The 19883-nt window shown below is 52.1% G+C and overlaps 1 protein-coding gene across 1 annotated transcript; it reads left to right on the forward strand.

The window, feature by feature from the left end:
* Positions 1-8868: 8868 nt before the first annotated feature.
* NKAIN1 (sodium/potassium transporting ATPase interacting 1) lies at positions 8869-17601 on the forward strand. Its single transcript, XM_014468266.2, has 7 exons — positions 8869-8874; positions 12089-12226; positions 14093-14173; positions 16122-16319; positions 16722-16782; positions 17214-17295; positions 17442-17601. Exons 1-7 carry the CDS (start codon positions 8869-8871, stop codon positions 17449-17451), a joined length of 576 nt encoding a protein of 191 aa, XP_014323752.2. The 3' UTR covers positions 17452-17601.
* The last annotated feature ends 2282 nt before the right edge of the window (positions 17602-19883 follow it).

Here is a 19883-nt window from a genome sequence, read left to right on the forward strand (position 1 = left end):
TGGGGGTCTCCCCTGTGAGGGGAGCAGTTTAGATGGTTCCTTGATCTCAGTTATCCTGTTGGATCCACCCTTAACCCAAGAAGCAAGAAGGGTGGGGGTTACGATTCCCATTTTATAGATGAGGAAATGGAGGCCCTGAACGGGCATGCGATTTGCCCAAGGTCTGAGCAACATAATTCTGAGACGGGCTGTCCCAGAGCCACACCAGAGCCCGGTACAGAAAAGCCAGAGTTGGGAGGAGGCCCAGAAAGGCAGGAGTGTTTGGTACGGCAGCATCTCCTCTGGTATCTGACGTGCCTCTACTGCAGGCCAGGAGGGACGGCCACCATCAATGCTGGCCTGGCGTGAGGGAGCCCAGGTCAGCTTCGAGGGAGCTTTCTGAGGGAGCCCTGGGGCCCAGCAAACAGCCCTGACAGGAGAGGTTTCCACGGTGCTGTGAAGCAGGCAGGCCTCCTGCCGGAGGAGATGGCAAAAGGGCTGCAGGAAGGACTCTGTTTTGTCTCATTAGCAAGGAAGAAAGGCCTCCGAAAAAAAATGAAAGAAACCTTCCCCAAAGGAAGGCAGCCGGGAATGAGAAAGCTTCAGCGGAGGCCGAGCTAGGTCAGAGCACAAGCCTCCAGAGGCACGGGGCGGAGAGGGGGTGGGGCCCTGGGAGGACAGCACTCAGACTTGATGAAAGAATGGCATTTGTCAGGTGCCCCTCCTGTGCCAAGTGCCATATTTTGCATCCGTTAAGGTCACCTCTGAAAGGTAGGTTTTCATCTTTTCCTTGTTATAGTGGAGGAAACGGGCTTAGGGGGTGTTAGACGCTTGCTGGAGGTCACATGGCTAGTAAATGATGGATTTGAACAGAACACATCTCAGCACCATCAGTGTCACTAGCAGATTCGTTGGGAGGGGTGCCAGTTTCAGCAGAAGGGAGTCAGGCCTCGGCGGGGACACTGCGGGGGCCCAGCAGCCGTTTGTAGAGCAGAAGAGCTCATGGGGAAGGTGGGGTGGTGGTGGGCAGGCTTCAGAGCCCACAGGTCTGCGTTGGAATCCTGCCCCTGCCTGCTCTGCGACCTGGAGTCTATTGCTTTGCTCCCTGGGCCTCTGTTTCCACATATGGAAATAGCGCTGCTCAAAAGCTGAAAGGAGCCCTAGCCGGTTTGGCTCACTGGATAGAGCATCAGCCTGCGGACTGAAGGGTCCCAGGTTCGATTCCGGACAAGGGCATGTACCTTGGTTGCAGACACATACCCAGTAGGGGGTGTGTAGGAAGCAGCTGATCGATGCTTCTCTCTCATCGATGTTTCTAACTCTCTATCCCTCTCCCTTCCTGTCTGTAAAAAATCAATAAAATATATATATTTAAAAAAAAAAAAGCTGAAAGGAATGGCCCTAGTTGGGTGGCTCAGTTGGTTGGAGGGTCCTCCCGTGCACCAAAAGGTTGTGAGTTTGATTCCTAGTCGGGGCACATACAGGAGGCAACAGATCGATGTTGCTCTCTCACATCAATGTTTCTCTCGCTCTCCCTTCTCTCTCTCTAAAAAACAAACAAAACAAAACCATATCCTCAGGTGAGGATTAAGGGGGGGCGGGGGGAAGAGTTGAGAGGAGTAAATGAAGTGGACATAAGGCAGCCTGTACAGGGCAGGCTCAGTGCCAGTCCCGGCAGGGAAGTCCTTGCTCTCTGGGCTTGTGCAGCACTGACACTTGAAGTCCATCGTCTGTGCCCCCAGCACAGGGTGGGGGCGGGGTGTGTGTGCCATGAATGCTTGGCAGGTGAATAAGGAGAGAAAGGGCAGAGCAAGGGGCCAGCTCGGGGTGGAGGGAGCCCTGCCTGGCCTCAGAGAGGCCTGCACACCAGGACGACTGTGGTCTCTTCTCCTTCAGAACGTGAGTCCTCTGAGAGGTCTCGGGCCCTGGATCCTCACTGTGGGCAACATCATCACAGCTGACATGGCTTCTTACCCATGGCTCCAGGCCAGGCGGTCTTCTGAGCATTTTACACACATTCCCTCATTTAGGCCTCACAACTACCCCAGAGATGGTACCATTGTCATTATCCCCATTGTATCGATGAAGACGTTAAAGCACAGCGAGGTTAAGTGACTTGCTGAAGGGTACATAGCTAATGTGTTAAAGGCAGCATTCAAGCCCAGATGGCCTGACTCCTAGGCCACACTTTTAACCACTACAGTGTACAGTTTCTCAGGGAACAAGCAGCAAGAATCTGACCTTAGTATGAAGCCAAGGACTTAATAATTATCCTAATAATGTGGGCATAGTACTTGATAGTTTAAAAGGCACATTAGAGTATATAAATTGCTTTCATGGTTATGATCTTATTTGATCTCTAATTTCTCTGTGAAGAAGGCAGGACATTATTGTCCTGTTTTTGCCGGTAAGAAATTAAGATCCAGAAGGGAATGTGGCTTGTTCAATGAAGGATAATTTACTGAGCACTTACTGTATGCAAAGTCCTTGACTCACATTGCCTCGCTGAATCCTCACACCCCTCAGGTATTTAGTGATAATATTCCCATTGTATAGATGAGGAAACTGACTTTCCCAGATCCCAAAGCTTGTAAGTGGGAGCTGGGAATCCATCCCAGGTCTGCCTGACTCCCAGAGCCTGAGATTTTAAACTACTGGGCTCAGGTCTCCGTCCCATGCTGGGCAGATGTTAACACCCAATTGTTTTTGTCTACCTTCCAGTTTTTCCCACTCCAACTCCATCCTTATAGCCACTCCTGAAACTTTCAATGCCTCCTTAATTAATTCTCCCTGCTTAAGTGCCTGCTCCATTTAGATGCTTTCTGCCATGAGTTTTTGGCTTAATTATATGATGTCATTCATGGTACTTAATGGGGGGATCTGATTAATCATCTTTATGTTTATTCAAATGTCCATTTGTCTGTAGCCGGCGTCTCCTGGGAGAGCCTGGTTTTTGCTGGTTTTCTTTCCCCTCCATACCCTTCTGGAATGCTCCTCTTGGAGGGCGCTCTCTTCCCAAGCCTTCACTGTCCACGCCAGAGCCTGCTGGAGTCTCGGCCTCTGGCGCCTGGGACTGAGGATGCCCCAACAGTTGGGACATGGGGTTAGGGGCAGAGATAGAGTGGGCATCACCAAGAAGGTGGGAGTCCTGGGAGAATGGGACCCTCAGCAAGGAGGGCCTCAGCATCTCCACCAGGCGTCCCACCTCCAGCCCGTCCTCCACCCCCACTGCCCCAGCCAGACCCAGCTTCCACATCCCTCTGCTCAAACCTTCCCTGGCTCCTGGGAGCCAGTGGGATAAAGCTCTGGGTCTGAGGCCCAGCCAGGTCTTCCCCACCCTGCCACCCCTCACACCATTCATTCAAGAGCCACCCCAGGTCCCCAAGTCGTCCATACCCTCCCACATCTGGGGGTGACCAACTCGTCCCAGTTTGCCCAGGACTTTTGGATTTTATCTTTTAAAGTGATGCACTCCAAGGAACTCCATAGTGCCAGGGAAACTAGGACAATTGGTCACCTCGCTCACACCTCAGGGTTTTGTCCATGTTCATTTTTCCCCTATTAATTTCTTCTTTATTTTGTTTTCTTATAGAAGTATTATCCCTCAATGTAAAACCTTACAGAAATATCTCTGGTTGACTCTCAAAGACCACCCCCCAAATCCCACTCTCCAGAGTTAACAGTGTGATGTCTCCTTATCTTTTTTCTGCTCAAAAATAAGTGCGTACTCCCGCGGCTCTGCGGCCTTTCACTCCACCCAGCGTGGCCCTTCTTCCACACTCGTTGTAATAGCTGTGCTGTGTATGTTCCATCCTGTGGAGGTGCCATCATTTATTGTGGGTTCTTCGGACGGACATTCAGAGTGTTTCCAGTGTTTCATTATTATCGTCCGTTCAAGGCCACGTTAAATAGCAAACCAGCTCCTCTGCCCTAGCTGGTTTGGCTCAGTGGATAGAGCGTCGGCCTGAGGACTGAAGGGTCCCAGGTCCGATTCCGGCCAAGGGCACATGCCTGGGTTGCAGGCTCGATCCTCAGTGGGGGGGCGTGCAGGAGGCAGCCGATCAATGTTTCTCATCATTGATGTTTCTATCTCTCTATCCCTCTCCCTTCCTCTCTAAAATCAATAAAAATATATATTTTTTCATTTTTTTAAAATATATTTTATTGATTTTTTACAGAGAGGAAGGGCGAGGGATAGAGAGTTAGAAACATCGATGAGAGAGAAACATCGACTAGCTGCCTCCTGCACACCCCCCACTGGGGATGTGCCCGCAACCAAGGTACATGCCCTTGACCGGAATCGAACCTGGGACCCTTGAGTCCGCAGGCCGATGCTCTATCCAGTGAGCCAAATTGGTTAGGGCAATAAAAATATATTTTAAAAAACTTAAAAAACGGTTTTAACAAAAATACTTCTCATTTCTAAAAAAAAAAAAAAAAAAAAGAATATCACCTCCTCTGTAACCCCTTCCTTGATCTTCCAGGTGGTCTCAGGTTTTTTTCTTATTACTGTCATTACTGTAATAATAGTTAACATTTTATTTATTTATTTATTTTTTAATAGTTAACATTTTAGAGTGCTTACTATATCAGGCACTTGACCTATATTATCTCATTTAATTTTCACGCCAACTCCACGATTGCGGAGACTGTTATCCACATTTTACAGACGGGGAGACTGAGGCTCATCTGGATGATAAACCCAAGCAGTCTGGCTCCAGAGCGCCCCCACTGCCCCGTTACCCTAAACTGCCTCATAGTTTTCCAAAGGGTGCATGGAGTGGGTGGTGCAGGTCAGAGGCCCCCGCTCCCTGGCTATACGTCTGCACGAGGGCAAAGCCCAGTGGTGTGATGAAGGTCAAAGCTGGTGGCCTCCAGCTTCCAATCCACTTTCTGCCAGAACCCAGAAACTAGTGGGGGGAAGGGCCTGGTAGGAGGAGAGTGGCATAGTAGCCCCAGATCCAAGGTGCAGGCTTTGCTGGGCTCCTGCTGGCTTCTGGGCCTGTAAGAGGGGTGGGTCTGCCCACAGGCAGAAAGCAAGGAGCTCCAGGAGTGGAGACTGGGGGTTAGTTGGGGGCAGGGCAGGGCCTGGGCGTGGGAATGATGGAGAAGATCCCTCAGTCCTCTCAACACCTAGGTGAAGTAGGCATCCTGTCCCCATTCTACAGAGGAGGAGACTGAGTCACAGAGAGTCACTGGCCCTTCCCTGCACTGCCCACACCCACTCTGCTGCCTGTGGGCCTGGACCAGATGGTACATGAGGAGATAAGCCTATGAGATGGAGGGACGCTTTGATTCTTTTTAGACTGACCTTGGTATCACCCTGGGCTGCTAGGCCTAGGGTTTATGCAAATTAATGTAGATATATGCTAATGAGACCTCTACCAATCCCCTCTTTCTAATGGAGCTGCCAGCTCTGAGGTGCGTTGGGATAGATCTGCCCAGAAGGGGCCTGAGGAGCCCCCTAGCTGGGGATGGGTCAGCAGTCACTGGAGTGGGGTTGCCATGGAGACTGAGGCCAAGCCCCAGTGGCTACCTTCTGACAGAACCAGGGCCAGTTAGATCAGCCCTCTGAGACAGTCCTGGGCCTCCCTAACAGCTCCACGCTGGTCTCCCAGGGCTAATTACCTGGAAGGTGGTGACCAGCTGCTCCCTGCTCCCCAGGCTCCACTGAGGTAGAGGGTTGGGCCACAGCGGGAGGGTGTGAGGAAGACAGATGGCAGTCTGAGGGCTCGAGGGAGTGGGGAGCTGTCCTGAGGAAGAGGGAGCAGGACTGGAAGGGGTGAAATTCCCAAAAGCCACATCATGCAAACAGGCTCAGGGAGCCATGTGGTAGGGAAGAGTGAGGGCTTGGCCCCAAACTGATTGTTGGAGCCTCAGTTCTTCTGTGTGTCCTTGGGCAGGGCCCCTGCACTTCTCTGGGCCTTGTCTATCAGTGGGGGTAGGATTAAGAGACGTGATGTGAGTATGAGGGGTTATATACAATAGGTACTCAATAAATGATTCTGCAATTCTAAGACCCATTGAGAGAAGGTATTGATCTCCTTCGGGGAGAATTTGTTTTGTTTTCTAATAGAAAAGAATGTTCCCTCTTGCCCCTCTGTGCTTCCCCTGCTGTCTGGGCTGGAGCTGGCTTCCTGGTGTCTGCACGAGGCAGGACTGTCATCCATGAGGACAGGAGTGGGGCTGTCTCTGTTCACCCTGAGTTCTCTGAACTTAGCACACAAAAGACACTCGAGAACTATTTGTAGAGTGAATGAACGGACAGATGTGAAGTACTCAGAACAGTGTCTGGCACTAATTGGAGGTTAATAAATGTGAGCTGTTACAGCACTGCCCCCGGGAGGCTGCGCTGGGTGACTTACGAGAGGCCCTTGACCCAGAGCAGGCTCTGCCCGCTTCCCAAGCCCCTGCCTCTGGAGAGATGGCTGTTGGGTGGGAAGAGCAGTGGGTACGGAGACAAGGACTCAGATCGAGGCTCTGCCTCTTCCTGTCTGAGTGATTTCAGGAGACTCGGGTGACTGCTCTCTGTGAAAAGGGAACCTTCTATTGAGGCAGCCCCACTAGGGCTGAGGGGAGAGGGCACCCTTGGCTGGCGGAACCTAGAGGCGGGTGCTGATGGGTCCAGGTAGGGTGAGGCAGGGAAAGCAGGGCTGTGATGGCTCAGGCAGAACCTGGAGCCAGGCTGTGCCAGTGGCCGGCAGAACCAGCTTCTGGGGGGAAAGGGCCATTCGGCTCTCAGCAGAGGTCCCAGGACCCCAAGGCCAGTCCCCCCGCAGGCAGGCAGACTGCACCACCAGGCCTAGATACTGACCTGGAGCTACAGCGGCCCCCATGGCACAGTGAGAACACTGAGGCCAGGGGAGGAAACCGCCCAGGGCCCCGCACGCATTCTCATCGGAGGAGGAGGCCTCAGATCCGCTGAGCCACTCTGGCACCGTTTTAACATGGGCTGAGCGATGAATCAACATTTTAAAACTTTTTTTTTTCTCAAAAAATATAACTTGTCAAAAAGAATTTCAGAAATGCAGAAGTGTGTATATTTCAAAGTAAAAGTCTCCCCATTCGCACTCCCTGGAGAGAACTTCTCATGATCATCTATTGTGTTTCCATGGCTCTTCACTGTGCATTTACAGTCACACACATTTCGTGTCTCTCTTTATTGGCTTTTTTTTTTTTTTACACAAATGGAATCATATTGTTCTGCAGCTCATTTTATTTCACTTAACAGTTATGGCCTTGGCCATTTTCCAGCAGATCCAGGCTGGGACGGAGAGAAGCAGAAGGGCTGCGGGAGGCCTGGAAAACAAACGCTCCGTGTGTGTGTGTGTGTGTGTGTGTGTGTGTCTGTGTGTGTCTCTCTCTGTGTGTGTGTGTGTGTCTGTGTGTGTCTCTCTGTGTGTGTCTTTGTGTGCGTGTGTGTGTGCGCGTGTGCTGGGGGACAGGAAGGAGTCCCAGGGTAGATGGGGAACCTGGCAGAGAAGCCCCCACCGTCAGCTCCCAGAGCACTGTGATATCTGTCTCTAGACTTGAGCTCTCTGAGGCAGGAGCCACACCAACTTGTCCACATACACTGCTCAGGGCCCGGCACATAGTAGGTGCTCAAGAAACATTTGTACAGTGAAGTGAGTCCCTGCCAAGCCCATCTTTCTTGTCCTGGCAAAGACTACCTGGTCTCCATGCCTGTACTCCTTTCAATCTCTCGTTGGGTGTTTATTTCAACTCATGCTCAAATGGCATTGACCCCAACTGGACCCTGGAGATGGGGGCAGAGCTCAGGGAGAGGGGGAAGACCCTTCCCTTAGACAAGTCACTGTCCCTTTCTGCTGTCAGTTTGCTCACCTCCCTAATGAGGGGGCTGGACCCGCAGATCTCCAGGGGTCCTCCCAGCTCTGCTGTCTGTGGCTTCAATCCCACTCCCTCATTTCACGGATGAGGGGCTGAGTCGAGTCTAATTTTGTCAGCTGCCTCAGAAATCCACTGGGAAAAGGGAGGCTTGAGTTTGAGGATGCAGAAAAGGCTGTTGCCATATACCGAGCACCAACTGTGTGCCAGGGCCTGAGCTGAGAGCCGTCCGTAAAGTGAGCTGTCTGAATCCTTAGGACGTTTTCCTAGGCCCAGAGAGGGTGAGTAACTTGCCCAAGGCCACACCAGGACTGAGCTGGGGTGGATCTCAGGTCTGCCTGATCCCAAATGGGGAACTCTTCCTAACTAGGTCCTCTGTGAACCAAAATCAATAAAAGAGATAGTATCCGCTGGACCAAACTGTTCTCAGAAAATTTCAGGGGCCTCTCCCTCATCATTTCTCAGACAGCCTGACTTCTGTGTCTAAGTCCTGAGGCTACATGACTGGAATTTGGGCCAGGAAAGTAGTTGACTTGCAGAATTGGCTGGCGAGGGCTTGGGTACAAGAGACTTCTGATGGGTTTTGTGGCCCCAAGCCCAAACCCCTCCCTGCCCTCTCCTCCTAGGGGCTGGGGTGGGCCCATCTCCCATCTCCATTATTCATTCCTTGCCCCCCACTCCCCACCCCCCACCTGGTGTTGAACTCCTGGGGTTGGCGTCTAGACAGACAAGAGCATCCTACTGAGAACAGAAGCAGCCCTGACTGGGGCTGAAGGTTCCCATGGCAACTGCATCCCCTCAGCTGGCAGCTACCCGATAAATAAATAATTAGGGTGGGGGTGGGGAGCTAAGGGCAGGGGGAGGGGCAGCAGGGGAGCCTCTTGGAGGTTTCACTCAGGAAAGAGGGGGGTGGGTTAGAAGTGGGGTGGGGGTGGGGGGCGCGGCATTGCAAAGGCCAGGTGAGAGCAGACAGTGGAGGGAGAAAGGTGACCAGCTGTGTCAGAGATTCAGCAAGTCAGAGAGCCAGAACTTGACAGGCCCGGCATGGAGGTGAGGGAGAGCGGGGAGACCAGGACCTAAAGTTCCGTTTTCCAGCTCATGCAGCTGGACACATCATGGGGCCCCGAGTCACTGGAAATGGACCGGGTTTGGCGTATTAAGTTCATGATGAGCCATCCAGTGGGCAGTTGGTTTATAAAGGGCTGGAAGCTGAAACATGAGCAGGTAGTCACTGAAGCTTGGTAGGCATGCGTTTGCTGGGACAAGTGGAGCATGAAAAAGGGCCAGCTATAGCCTGAGGTTCTTGGATATTTAAGGGTCTGAGTGCATGGGCGGATGAGCTGCGCTGGACTCGGGAGTGGCCAGGCAGGGTGGAGAATGAGGTTACCTTCAGCACCTGCAGTGTGCCAGGCTTGGCCCTCGCCACTAACATACAGCAGCGGACATCTCGGGCAGAAACCCCCCCTCTCATGGAGTTTGCCCTCTAATGCAGGAGATAGACAGTACACAGAAGGTGGGTAGAGAAATGCCATGGAAAAAATAAACCCAGTGGGGAGGCAGGGAGTCCTGCAGTGGAGAATAAGTTTATTTGATAAATATTTTTATTGATTTTTAGAGAGAGAGGAAGGGAGAGGGAGAAACATCGATGTAAGAGCAAAGCATTGATCAGCTACTTCCTGCCTCCTGCACCCCCCACTACCGAGGATTGAGCCCTAAACCCGGGCATGTGTCCTGACCAGGAATCGAACCTGCTACCTTTCAGTGCACGGGACAATGCCCAAGAACTTAGCCACAGCCCTCTGTCCTCTGATGACAGCCTCCTTGCCAGGACCAGGTGCCAGCTGAGTTGAGAGCTTCAAGCTGGATCCCAAACCACCACGTTTCCTAAAGCCTAGCAGAGTGTGGGTGGAAGGGAGAACAAAAATGAGGCAGGGCCCTGGCCGGTTTGGTTCAGTGGATAGAGCATCGGTCTGCAGACTAAAGGGTCCCGGGTTCGGTTTCGGTCATAGGGCACATGCCCAGGTTTCGGGCTTGATCCCCAGTTTGGGGAGTGCAGGAGGCAGCCGTTCAACAAGTCTCTCTTATCATTGATGTTTCCATCTCTCTCGCCCTCTCCCTTCCTCTTTGAAATCAATAAAAATATATTTTTTAAAAAAAGAATAAACCTCATTTAAAAAAAAAAAAGTGAGGCAGGGCCTTTTGGCAGGGGGAGCAGCCTGGGGAGTTTCTCCCCCAAGGTCGGCAGATCATTGACGTCAAAACCGGAAGGACCCTTAGAGGTCATGTAGTCCAGCGGCCTCTATGGATGCAAGAGGAGCCCAAGACCCAGCAGGAAGGTGGCCTACCCAAGGTCACCCATGGTCAGTATCAGACACTCAACTGGAACCATGCCTCTTAACACCCAGGCCACTGCCAATGGGAAAGGTTGTGTGTCGGGGCCAAGGTGAGACAGGTGCAGAGAAAGGCAGAATGGTTGCCTGGCTCTGCCACCAGCCAGCTGTGTGACCTTAGGCAAGTCACTTCCCCTCTCTGAGCCTCATTGTCTCTTTCTCCAAAATGAGATCATGATCTCAGTTCTGCCTTTCTGCCAAGGAGTACGGAGGGAGAGATGAACTTGGAACGCTCTTTACAATCCGCAGAGCCCTGCGAGGGGAGTCACCAAAAAGAGGCAGGCTGGTGCCAGGTGGGTGGGTGCCAGGGTTGAGCCCGCAGCTTCCTGGGTCTCTGCCCAGCCCTGCCATCTGTGTGGTAGCATCAGGTCCACCTTCTCCTGCCTCTCTCCCAGGAAAAAAGCTTCTGGGATCTTTTCACCTTATCGGAATCGTCCCTTTCCCTCCCAAGCCAGACCCGCTTCTCTCCCCTTCTTCTATCTCAGTCAGGACTCTTGGTTGCAAGTGACAGAAATCACAGGTACAGGGAGGGGCAATTCGTTTCAGGCATGTCTGGATCCTCAGACCTAAAACGATGTCACTGGGACACTGTTCCTGCTTGTTCATCTTCCTTCCTCACGCTCTCCCTGTTCCTTAGCTTTGGTGACTCTCGGGAGCAGGGCACACAGTGAGTGCCCATCCCTGAATAGGTCACTGTGTGGATTATTGGCTAGGCATAGGTCACCAGCCCGCTATGGAAGTTAGAAGTGGGATCAGCCCCACCAAGCCACATGAACTGAGTGTCTGGGTGGCAGCTTCCAAAACCAGAAGAAGGAATATTGGTCAGTCAATACCAATAGGTACCCTTGGCACCTTTGTTCCTGATTGTATCAGCTGAAAAATTGAAGTAGGGGCTGCTGGAAAGGGAGTGTTGATTGTGTCCTGTATCAGTTAGCTTTTGCTGTGTAACAAATCACCCCAAAATGTAGTAGTTTAAAAGAATCATTTTATTCAGCTCATGATTCTGTATGTTAGCTAGGAGATTCTTCTGATTCTGGGCTGGGTGTCTGTGGCCAGCTGGTGGGTTGGCTAGCATCTGAATGAGCTAGAATGGCCTCACTCTGATGGCTGACTGGCTGGCAGCTGGGGCGCCTGTCATTCAGCAGGTCAGCTTGGGCTCCTTCACAAGGTGTTCTCTGTGTTACAAGTGTAGCAAGTGAGCAAGCTCCAGTGCACAAGCATTTTTCATGCCTTCGCTTGCTTCACATTTGCTTAAGTCCCATTGGGCAAAGCAAGCCACATGACCAAGTGCAGAGCTAGTGTGGGTGGGCACTGCCAAAGAGCATAGAAATAGGAAGAAGAATTTGAGGCCAGTTTTGCAATCTACTGCAGCTCCCTCAGGGAAGGGGAGAAAATAAAATCCCTTTCTCTGTGGCCCATGGATCCCATAGGCCAGGGTAACCTCCAGAGAGGGAGCCTGGGAAGAGATGACTCAGACCCGTTGCATCCCTGGGGCCTCCAGGGCCAGGGCTCAGCCCTAGAGCAGGGCCGGGGAGGAGTCTGGATCCTGACTCCACCAACTGAGAGCCCCACGTAAGGAAGGAGCAAGTGGGGAGGGCCTCTTGGCAGGGAGGTAGGGGTTCTGAACCCTGGCTCCCATCTCCCTTCAGCCCACCCCAAAGTCATGATCAGGGCTCAGTCCACCCCCACAGACTTGTCCCACCTCCCAGCAGCCCTTTGGTACTGCGGGGCTGGGATGGCTCCAAGATTTCTGCACAATCCGTCATGGTGCCTCATCACCACAATAACTGATGTCACCTCCTCCACAAGGTCAAGGAGTCCCTGCCCTTCCCTTTGAGGGCGTGCACACGGCCTCAGTCTGCTCTTTCCCACAGGTGGCTGCACTGGAGCGGCAGATCTTTGACTTCCTGGGCTACCAATGGGCTCCTATCCTAGCCAACTTCCTGCACATCATGGCGGTCATCCTGGGCATCTTTGGCACGGTGCAGTACCGCTCCCGGTACCTCATTCTGGTATGGCTCATTGACCCCTCCCAAGCCAACCTCTTCTCCTCACCCCTATCCCTCTCCCCCACTCCTCCAACCAAAACTGCCCCCCCACCACAGGCATGCAGACCCCTGCCCTGTATTGCCTCTAGTCCTGTTGATGTGAATGCCCAAATCTCAATGCTTCTTTATTCAGCGGAGGCAAGGTTGGTTTTTTTCCTAAAGAATTTACTAGGGAAAAATCCAACTATTAACATGATACATCATTTAATACAGTGGTTCTCAACCTTGGCTGCACATTAGAATCACCTGTTTTAAAATCCTGATTTCTGGGCCTCATCCTCCAGAAATTCTGTTTCTTTGTTACTAATGTTGTGGCCCCACTCCATAACAAAGAAACAGAATTTCCGGAGGATGAGGCCCAGAAATCAGGATTTTAAAAAGATTCCCAGGTGATTCTAATGTGCAGCCAAGGTTGAGAACCACTGATTTAATGAGTGCCTACCTTGTGTTGGACACTCTGCTAAGATGTCACTTGCTTTGTTGGATCTTTACGCAGCTCTGCGAGGTATATCGCACCATCTCCATTTTCTAGATGAGGAAATGAGTCTCAGAAAGGTTGCACCCCTTCCTAAGGTCACACAGCTAGTGGGTGGCAGAGCCAGGACTAGGGCCTCAGACCCAGAGCGGAGGCTCCTGCCACCTCACCACGCCGCCTCAGAAAGCCAGTGCGAGGAAGGAGCCTTGTCTAGCTTAGTTCCTCAGGTTGCGTCGGGAAAGCTTGGCGCTTGTCCCTTGGTGTTCATCAAGAATACAGTCGAGGGTGGCTCTGAGGCCCATCCCCAGAGTGGACTGTGTCCCTGCCTCCTTCCTCCTGCTCCCTTTTTCTAAGTCCTGGTTGGTCCTGGATGGTCTCTGTCAAACTCCTGTTTTCAGTTCACCTGTGTCCCCTGCTCTTCCTCCGTGACCCATTCACATACCTCTCTTGAGGGAAAAGGCTTTTCGGTAGATTTACTACAGAAACGCTTGACACCTACAATAACAGTGACACCCAGTGTCCTGCTACCACCAGAGCCCACTAGCCCTCATTCTAGGGCTTGTCCCCACCTCCCAGAGGCCAGGAGAACATGGCCCTTCCAGGGTTTTCTCTCATCTGCGTGAGATATGAGAACCCTTCTCTCCAGTTTTCAGGACACCCCAGGCACCAGTGTAAAATGCTGTGTCTGCTGGTGGCCGCCACTGGAATTGTAGGCATAGGGTTTGGGTGGAAATAGCCAGCCCCTCTTCAGCCAGCTCCTCTCTAGCTCTTGGCCATGTCCGGTGGCTGTTGTTGTCTTTTTAAAAATATATTTTATTGATTTTTTACAGAGAAAGGGAGAGGGATAGAGAGTTAGAAACATCGATGAGAGAGAAACATTCATCAGCTGTCTCCTGCACACCCCCTACTGGGGATGTGCCTGCAACCAAGGTACATGCCCTTGACCAGAATCGAACCCGGGACCCTTCAGTTCGCAGGCCGACGCTCTATCCACTGAGCCAAACCGGTCAGGGCGGCTGTTGTTTTCTGCCGAATGGATAGGATTAGCTACCCCAGGACTTGGGTTTGAGTTCCAGCCCTACCTCTTTCTAGCTGTGTGATCTTAGAAAAAATGACTCTCTCCAGGCCTTAAATTAGTTATCTCTGAAGCGAGGACAATGCCTTCCCTGCAGGGCTGTTATAAAGACTGGTTTGGTATAAAAATGATTTGTTAACTATTCTCAGTGCTCTGTGAGCAAGGTATTGTCGTAACGTCCCCTGCAAAAGTCTTCTCAGTCCATTAACTCTGTGTCCATGGACATACCCCAAGCCCCCTCCCCCAGGCCCCACCCTGACCCCACCTCTGCTTTCCCCAGTATGCAGCCTGGCTGGTGCTCTGGGTTGGCTGGAATGCATTTATCATCTGCTTCTACCTGGAGGTTGGACAGCTGTCCCAGGTAAGCCTCAGGCCTGGCAGTGCCAGCGGGCAGAGCCTGGCCTTTCCCCTCCCACCCTAAAGGCTCCCACGGTGATATGGGTCTGGGCCATCATCTCTTTTGTGAATTTTTTTTGGGGGAGGAGGGGAGGGCTGGGGAATTATCTCTTAAAGAAACTTCCCTCCACACACCCAAATAATCTATTCCCATCCCCCACCCCACATTTTTGTTTCTGGCCCCCTCCGCACTTCTCAGACACAAATGATGATGGAGCAGATAAGGGTGAAGATCCGTCTGTGTGAAGATGGGCTGGGGTCCCGGTTGATAACAAGCTTTGTAGAAACTAACAGTATATGGTGGCCCACAAAGCTGCTCTTAGGCCTCACCTGTGCTCAGTGCAAGGGAGGTGAAAATCCCATGCACTTTGTACTGTCTAGACCGCAAAGATTCGAGTTCAGGGCTGATCAATATTTTTTCAGAAGAACAAGAGATTAGGTAGAGTTTGTTCGGGAAAAATTGAACAGACCATGTCACATATTGAAGTAAGTAGGAATATTTAGCTTTGAGAAGAGTAAACCCAGAGGGTATAACTTCCATTTTTATTATTATTATTTTTTAATTCTAACCCAAGGATATTTTTTTTTCATTGATATCTAGAGAGAGTGAAAGGGAGGGAGGGAGAGAAAGAGAGAAACATCAACATGAGAGAGACACACATTGATTGGTTGCCTCCTGCATGGGCCCCTATGAGAGCTGGGGAACCCGCAACGGAGGTACGTGCGTGCCCTTGACCAAGAATCGAACCCTCGACCTTCGGTCCACAGGCCAACACCCCAACCACTGAGCCAAACCATCGAGAGCACAACTTTCATTCTTAGATATTAAGAAGGCAGCATACATGAATGAGAGCACTTGTCTTGGTAGTTTGACTATCTACTACAGTGGTTCTCAACCTTCCTAATGCCGCGACCCTTTAATACAGTTCCTCATGTTGTGGTGACCCCAAACCATAAAATTATTTTCGTTGCTACTTCATAACTGTAATTTTGCTACTGTTATGAATCGTAATGTAAATATCTGATATGCAGGATGTATTTTCATTGTTACAAATTAAACATAATTAAAGCATAGTGATTAATCACAAAAACAATATGTAATTATATATGTGTTTTCCGATGGTCTTAGGCGACCCTTGTGAAAGGGTCGTTCGACCCCCAAAGGGGTCATGACCCACAGGTTGAGAACCGCTGATCTACTAGATTCAAATCCAGCTCTAATGTTTTCTAGCTGTCTGACCTTGGGCAAGTGTCTTACTCTCTCTGAACTTCAGTTCCTCATCTAGTAAGTTCAGATAAGAGCAACCCCAACTTCCTTTGATTGCTGAGGGGATAAACAAGATCACACATCTCAGTGCTTTGCACCTGGTCAGCATGCAGTGAATATTTGTTAGCAGACTGTATGAGTGGATGACTCATGAACACAGGGATGCACATCATGGATAACAACTTCTGACCTAGGTCAGCCACTTTGCCATTTCACATGGAGAGACTGAGGCCCAAGAGGGAAAAGGTTTGCCCAGGGTCACACATAGGGAGCACATTGGAGAGGCTGAGTGGGCCGTGAAAGGGCCTGTATTGAAGATTTCACCAATAGCTGGAAAATTGTATCTGGTCACTCAATGTTCTTTCCAGCCCTGGAATCCTGGGATTCTGTAGGTCAGTACCAGCCCCTTCTATTGCTGATGGAATAGGGAGGCTTGTATGGTCATTCCGTGCCACCTACTGGCCAAACGTGGATCTGCAGATACATACTCTTCACACCCCCTCACCCCCATGCCCTCCACAAAGCAAGTTATGGGAGGAGGCTGCTATAACGGTCCACATGTGAAATATGCTTTATATATAGTCTCCTGGGAGCTGGGGAGGATTCCCCCACCCCAGCTCAGTATCCTAGGCCCCTCTACCCCCAGGACAGGGACTTCATCATGACCTTCAACACATCCCTGCACCGCTCCTGGTGGATGGAGAATGGGCCAGGCTGCCTGGTGACACCTGTCCTGAACTCCCGCCTGGCCCTGGAAGACCACCATGTCATCTCTGTCACTGGCTGCCTGCTCGACTATCCCTACATTGAAGCCCTCAGCAGTGCCCTGCAGATCTTCCTGGCTGTGAGTCCTCCTGTCGCCCACCTCACAACACTCCCAAAGTGGAGTCTGAAAACCCCTTTGCTTAGCCCTAGTTAAGAAGGGTTGAATCTGGGTCTTCCAGCCTGCCTGGGGAGGATCTCCCCACCCCACATAATTCTCTTTCCTCTTAGCAAGCCAGTAAGGTATTGCCCAGATCCAACTGGGGAAACTGAGGCTCAAAGAGGTAAAATAATTACTTGTCCGAAGTCACAGTCCCAGGTCAGAAACTGCAACCAGGAATGTTTGACTTTAAGGCCCATCATTAACTTGGAAGTTGTTAGGGGTTTGCCTTCATGTGAGCACACCCTGTTCCTCCAGCCTGGGTAGGCAGGGCCAGGCAGAGGGTGGAGGGAGAGCTTCCCTCTCATCCTCTTCCTCCCTCAGCTGTTCGGCTTTGTGTTCGCCTGCTACGTGAGCAAAGTGTTCCTGGAGGAAGAGGACAGCTGTAAGTATGTGGCGCCCCTAGGAAGTGGAAAAGCCTGGCCGCGGGCCACCCCGCGTCTTCAGCACCCTGGACAGAGGCCCGCACGGCCTCGGTGGGAGGGAGCCTTGGGTCGACCCCTTTTATGAGTGGGGAGGAGAGGAGCCAGGGGTGGCTGGGATTTGCATAGTCAGCCCATTCTGGACTGAGGTCCGGATGTCCAGGTGCCCAGTCCACGGCCCCAGCACCACCACCCTACCCGCCCCTCTCAGGCCCTGCTCCTTGGAGGGGCTCCACAAGGCTGGTCCCTATCTGGCACCTCCCATTCCCAGCGTTTTCCCCCAACCCCGTCTCCTCCCCTGAAGTGGCTCAAGCCCTGCCCCCAAGAACCTTCTCCCTTAGGGGCGCCCCGCCCCCAGCCCATTTCTAACTATATGCCACCTCCCCTTCTGCAGTTGACTTCATCGGTGGTTTTGACTCCTACGGATACCAGGCGCCCCAGAAGACGTCGCATTTACAGCTGCAGCCTCTGTACACGTGGGTCATGGCGCCGAGCAGGGTGGGATGGGGGACCCGGGCGTTAGTGTCGGTAAAAAGGAGAGGAGGGGTGGGAAGAGCAGTCGGATCTCTCTGCTCCCCCATTTTCGGGGTCCACTTTCCTAACCTGCCTTTGTTTCCTGCAGGTCGGGGTAGCTTCAGCCCCACGCCCACCCGGGTGCCGTGCCCAGTGCTTTGTGCTAAACTGACAGCCGCTGCCCGGAGCTCAGGCCAAGATGGCAGGCGCGCCCCCTGGTGGCTGCCGGGCTGACTGCAGCTTGCGCAGCTCGATCTGGTCTGCCTCGGACTTGGCCCTTTGCAGCCTGGACTTCAGGGATGGGGCGGGGCGGGGTGGGGCGAGGGAGGGGAATCTCGGGGTTTGTATTTTTTTTAATATCAGCCTTGGCGTGCGCTGGGGCCTCCCTCCCTTTTCCAGCCTCTCTCTTTCAACCTTCACTCAGCATCCTGTTCACTGTCCAGAGAGTAGAGGCAGGATGGACAGACTCACCCCACCTCACCACACTCATTCACACCGTGAGCTAGGAGCAGGAGTCCTGGGTTCTAATCGCAGCTCCATCACTGACTCTGTGTGACATCTGGCAAAGCTCTTGCCCTCTGGTCCTCAGTTTCCCCACCTCAAATAATTAAAATAATCCCTTAGCAGATGGAGCTCTTTCTAGCCTTCTCTCTCCGTTGACACTCAGTTCCCTGGGTTAGGCTGGTATTATAATCCCCATTTTGCAGATAAGGAAACTGAGGCCCAGAGGTGTAGAGGCCACACAACTAGGCTTTTGGTGGAGGCAGGCCTTGAACACAGTGTACTTTCTGTAGTTTCAACCTCCAAAACCCAGTGCCTGGTCTCCACATTCCATTTTCAAACCCTTTCCAGCCTGGACACTCCAGAACCCATGAGATCCACACCATACCTACACATCACCGCCACCACTTGCCAGCGCCTCTCTTAAAGCAATATACCCGTTCTCTCGTTGGGAACTAGACATATGGAGCCCAGAGCCCTGAATTCAGCCTGGCCCACAGGGAAGCCTTCCTAGACTTGGCTTCTGTCCACCCTTGGCAACCCTTTCAAGCTCTCTCCGGGAAAGGGGACTCACAGTCAGTCGTCACCCCCCTGTCCAGGTGCCTAAAGCTGCTGCACCTATGGTCCCCTACGCTCTCAGCAACTCTGCCTGACCGGTTGGAAGACCTGTGATTTAAGAGTGGAAAAGGGCTGGTCAGCTCTAGCTGGTCACCAGTGCTCACAGATCACTAGCGCTTATGACTACTCCAGTGTCCTGGAGTTCTGAAGAGGTAGAGTGGGGGTGTGGGGTCAGGAGGTCCAGCACACTTCCTTGAGAGCAAGCAGAGAGGAGAGCTCTTTCTCCCCACCTCCCCCCACAGGCATCCCAGAGCAGCCTGCATCCTGTGCCCTGGCTGGTGAGTCCAAGGGCAGGAGGATCAGGCCTCAGCCTCGCAGCCTGTGAAATTGGAGTGGCCCTGGGTGAGGAAGGGTGGGAGGCCTCAGGGAGCTGGAGGGAAGTGCAGACAGTTTGCACACCTGAGCCCGTCCATGGTGACCACTTTGTTCTATGCTCTTCCCTCTCCAGTCTAGTATTACCTACTGTCTAAAGCCAAAATATCCTGAGCTAAAACCCCCCTCCAAGTGCAGTTCTGTGCCAAGGAACCAGCCCCAGGAGTTCCTCTGGTCACCACAGGCACCGAGGTCCCAGATGGTCAGCCCCATTAGCTGGTGGGTACAGCTCAAGATGGGGACAGTTCCCTTGAGGCCTGACTGCTGCCCCACCACTTGGCTAACTCCTGCCTCCAGGCCTCCCTTCTCCTCCCCCACCGCCCCCAGCCAATTGTCATCTCACCTCCACTCCCCCAACCCCCTTTCTACTCAAGGGGTTTAGCCACTGGTGCTTTGAAGACTTTTGTTTTTATAAGACAGTTTTTGCAGGGGGACCAAGTTCTCACTGGGACCTTGCAAGGCAGGGCATGTTCCCCTGGTTTCTGTGCAGGTGGGTTGATTAAAGATGGTGTTTTCTTCTCTATCTTCCTGTCCTCCTGCCTTGTGAGTCAGCAGGGCCCCTGCATGAGGGTGGGCGGGGGCTGGAATCAATGTCCTTGTCACTGTCATTCCTGGGGCATGGCCTGGGCCTCCGACTGGCTGTGTCGCTGTGGGCAGGTTACTCTCCCTCTCTTTCCTGGCCCATAAAATGCAGAGGTGGGACTGAGTCCGTGGGTTTCTTGGGCTTCCCAGCCCCTTGGAGAGCTTTCTATTTATTTTTCTGATGACGTGCATTGTCAGTTTGTGCTGTCGAGTATCCCTTGCTTCTTGGCTCTGCCCTCTTCCTGACAATTCAGTTCCTGACTTGGGATGAGCTGGTGGACAGTGTTTTCCAGGGAGATTCCCGTGCCGCACCTGGGGCATTCTGGGTCCTTTCTGGAGATACACCAGAGTCAGTATTTTGAGTTTTTAAACTTTTACTTACTTTTGTGAACAGTTAATATATATATATATGAAACAGAATTTAGAAAGTTACCAGGAGTTCTGTTCTCTTGTTTTCTATATCTTTCCAAAGATAGTT

This window comes from Myotis lucifugus, unplaced genomic scaffold (genome assembly GCF_000147115.1).
Source record: "Myotis lucifugus unplaced genomic scaffold, Myoluc2.0 scaffold_438, whole genome shotgun sequence".
Lineage (NCBI taxonomy): Eukaryota > Metazoa > Chordata > Mammalia > Chiroptera > Vespertilionidae > Myotis > Myotis lucifugus.